The following is a 3,251-nucleotide window of genomic DNA, read 5'->3' on the forward strand; positions in this document are numbered from 1 at the left end:
GTGGTTCATCTCACAACTAAATTGGCCTTTTAAAGCCCACTACTAATGATCACCACAAATTGTTAGTTTCTTTACACAGTTTCTCAGTTTCCACAAACTTGCCTGTAGTTATTTGCTCATTGTCATGGAAATGACAGAAAACAGTTTTTAAATCCCTACACGTCTACAACTTCATCCTCTTAAACTGAGTTCAGCCACTGAACCACTGAAAGACTGAAAGTAAGACGACCTATTTTCGTGCGATGCTGCATATGGCTTTGTACATCTTCCCATCTTTCAAAAAAATTCTGATTACAGTATCAAAATATCTAATGGCAAAGATTGGGGAGGAAGATTTCGTTTTGTTTTAATAAGTTGTGTCTCAACCAGTAGCGCATTTCCCCCCAAGGAAACCACACATACCACAAAAATCACTTTTTTTAAAGGTTTGGGTTTATTTTTTTTAAACCAAAATCAATCTGTTTTTAAGCAAACGTAAATGGTTTCTCTTTTTAAATTTGGGTTTCAATGACCAACCCCCAGTTTTCCATAATTTGTATACTTTGTAATAGTTACAACTGTCATTACTTCCTAATTTCTAGCAGGCACGCCATTTCATTCTAACAGCTTCTATAAATCGGGGGTAAGTTTTTGAGTTTCTTAGGGATTCCTTTTTTTTAAACACACAATTAACTTACTTTGCATGTTTAGAATAGAAGAAAAGTACTTCCCAATCCCTGCATTTCCAAAGGGCAACCTTGAAGACAACTAAGAGAGATGACTTCTGTGTCTGAAACTTGGTCCCTTTGCCCGGCGCTAATCTTGTCTTAGCCAGAGCAAGGGAATTATTATAATTCTTTAGTTAGCGACTCAACCCACCCCTCTGTTTTAGGCTGAAAAGGCTCTAGTCAATGCTTTCTCCTTTCCATTCCAGTCTCCAAGACAGACCCGGAGGGCTCGGCCCGGGCTTCCGCGGCGGAGGAAATGGCTTCCAGCCCGCTGCCGGGGCCCAACGACATACTGCTGGCATCGCCGTCGAGCGCCTTCCAGCCCGACGCGCTGAGCCAGCCGCGGCCGGGCCACGCCAACCTCAAACCCAACCAGGTGGGCCAGGTGATCCTCTACGGCATTCCCATTGTGTCGTTGGTGATCGACGGGCAGGAGCGCCTGTGCCTGGCACAGATCTCCAACACTCTCCTCAAGAACTTCAGCTACAACGAGATCCACAACCGCCGTGTGGCGCTGGGCATCACGTGCGTGCAGTGCACGCCGGTGCAGCTGGAGATCCTGCGGCGCGCCGGGGCCATGCCCATCTCCTCGCGCCGCTGCGGCATGATCACCAAGCGTGAGGCCGAGCGCTTGTGCAAGTCGTTCCTAGGCGAAAACAGGCCGCCCAAACTTCCCGACAACTTCGCCTTCGACGTGTCTCATGAGTGCGCGTGGGGCTGCCGCGGTAGCTTCATCCCCGCGCGCTACAACAGCTCCCGCGCCAAGTGCATCAAATGCAGCTACTGCAACATGTACTTCTCACCCAACAAGTTCATCTTCCACTCGCACCGTACGCCCGACGCCAAGTACACGCAGCCGGACGCAGCCAACTTCAACTCGTGGCGCCGTCATCTCAAGCTCACTGACAAGAGTCCCCAGGACGAGCTAGTCTTCGCCTGGGAGGATGTCAAGGCCATGTTTAACGGCGGCAGCCGAAAGCGCGCGCTGCCCCAGCCCGGCGCTCACCCCGCCTGCCACCCGCTCAGCTCCGTCAAGGCGGCCGCAGTGGCAGCAGCCGCTGCGGTGGCTGGAGGTGGAGGACTACTGGGTCCGCACCTGCTGGGGGCGCCCCCGCCCCCGCCGCCGCCTCCACCCCTGGCAGAGCTGGCGGGCGCGCCCCACGCCCATCACAAGCGGCCGCGCTTCGACGACGACGATGACTCGCTGCAGGAGGCGGCCGTCGTGGCAGCCGCCAGCCTTTCGGCCGCCGCCGCCAGCCTCTCGGTGGCCGCGGCCTCGGGCGGCGCCGGGGCGGGAGGGGGCGGCGCCGGGGGCGGCTGCGTGACCAGCGTTGGCGCCGGCGCGGGCGCGGGCGCCGCTGCTGGCGCCAAAGGCCCGCGCAGCTATCCGGTCATTCCGGTGCCCAGCAAGGGCTCTTTTGGGGGAGTGCTGCAGAAGTTCCCGGGCTGCGGGGGGCTCTTCCCGCATCCTTACACCTTCCCGGCCGCAGCCGCCGCCTTCGGGTTGTGTCACAAAAAGGAGGACGCGGGCGCCGCGGCCGAGGCCCTGGGGGGCGCGGGCGGTGCGGGCGCGGCGCCCAAGGCCGGCCTGTCCGGCCTCTTCTGGCCCGCAGGCCGCAAGGACGCTTTCTACCCGCCCTTCTGCATGTTCTGGCCTCCGCGGACCCCAGGCGGGCTTCCGGTGCCCACCTACCTACAGCCCCCGCCTCAGCCGCCCTCGGCGCTCGGCTGCGCGCTTGGAGAAAGCCCGGCCCTGCTGCGCCAGGCCTTCCTGGACCTGGCCGAGCCCGGCGGCGCGGGTGCGAGCGCAGACGCTGCGCCCCCGCCGGGTCAGCCCCCTCCGGTGGTAGCTAACGGCCCGGGCTCCGGCCCTCCGCCTCCTGCTGGGGGCGCGGGCGCCCGCGACACTCTCTTCGAGTCGCCCCCGGGCGGCAGCGGCGGGGACTGCAGCGCGGGCTCCACGCCGCCAGCCGACCCCGGCGCCGTGTCCGGTGCAGGGGCGGGGGCGGCTGGAGCGGGCCCCGCTGGAGCCCGAGTGCCCGCACCCCACCATCCGCACCTCCTGGAGGGGCGCAAGGCGGGCGGAGGCAGCTACCACCATTCGAGCGCCTTCAGGCCGGTGGGTGGCAAGGACGACGCAGAGAGCCTGGCCAAGCTTCATGGGGCGTCAGCGGGAGCGCCACACTCGGCCCAAGCGCATCACCACCACCACCATCACCACCCGCACCACCACCACCACCATCATCCCCCGCAGCCGCCGTCACCGTTGCTGCTACTGCCCCCGCAGCCCGACGAGCCGGGTTCTGAGCGCCACCACCCGGCCCCGCCGCCGCCCCCGCCCCCGCCGCCCCCGCTGGCCCTGCAGCCGCACCACCGAGGCCTTCTGTCCCCCGGGGGCACCAGCTGCAGCTACCCCAGCGAGGACAGCTCCGAGGACGAGGATGACGAGGAAGAAGAGCAGGAGGTGGACGTGGAGGGCCACAAACCCCCCGAGGGCGAAGAAGAGGAGGAGGAAGGTCGAGACCCTGACGAGGAGGAGGAGGA

General features: G+C 61.9%; 1 protein-coding gene across 1 annotated transcript in view; it reads left to right on the top strand.

The window, feature by feature from the left end:
* Positions 1-963: 963 nt before the first annotated feature.
* The window catches only part of SKOR2 (SKI family transcriptional corepressor 2), a 32,593-nt gene continuing 30,305 nt past the window's right edge, over positions 964-3,251 (top strand). Inside the window, exon 1 of the mRNA XM_045790351.2 lies at positions 964-3,251. This exon is cut by the window's right edge and continues 298 nt beyond it. Coding sequence (XP_045646307.2) covers positions 964-3,251 — 2,288 coding nt within the window.

This window comes from Ursus americanus, chromosome 19, assembly GCF_024610735.1.
Source record: "Ursus americanus isolate L20-20 chromosome 19, mUrsAme1.1.p, whole genome shotgun sequence".
Classification (NCBI taxonomy): Eukaryota; Metazoa; Chordata; class Mammalia; order Carnivora; family Ursidae; genus Ursus; species Ursus americanus.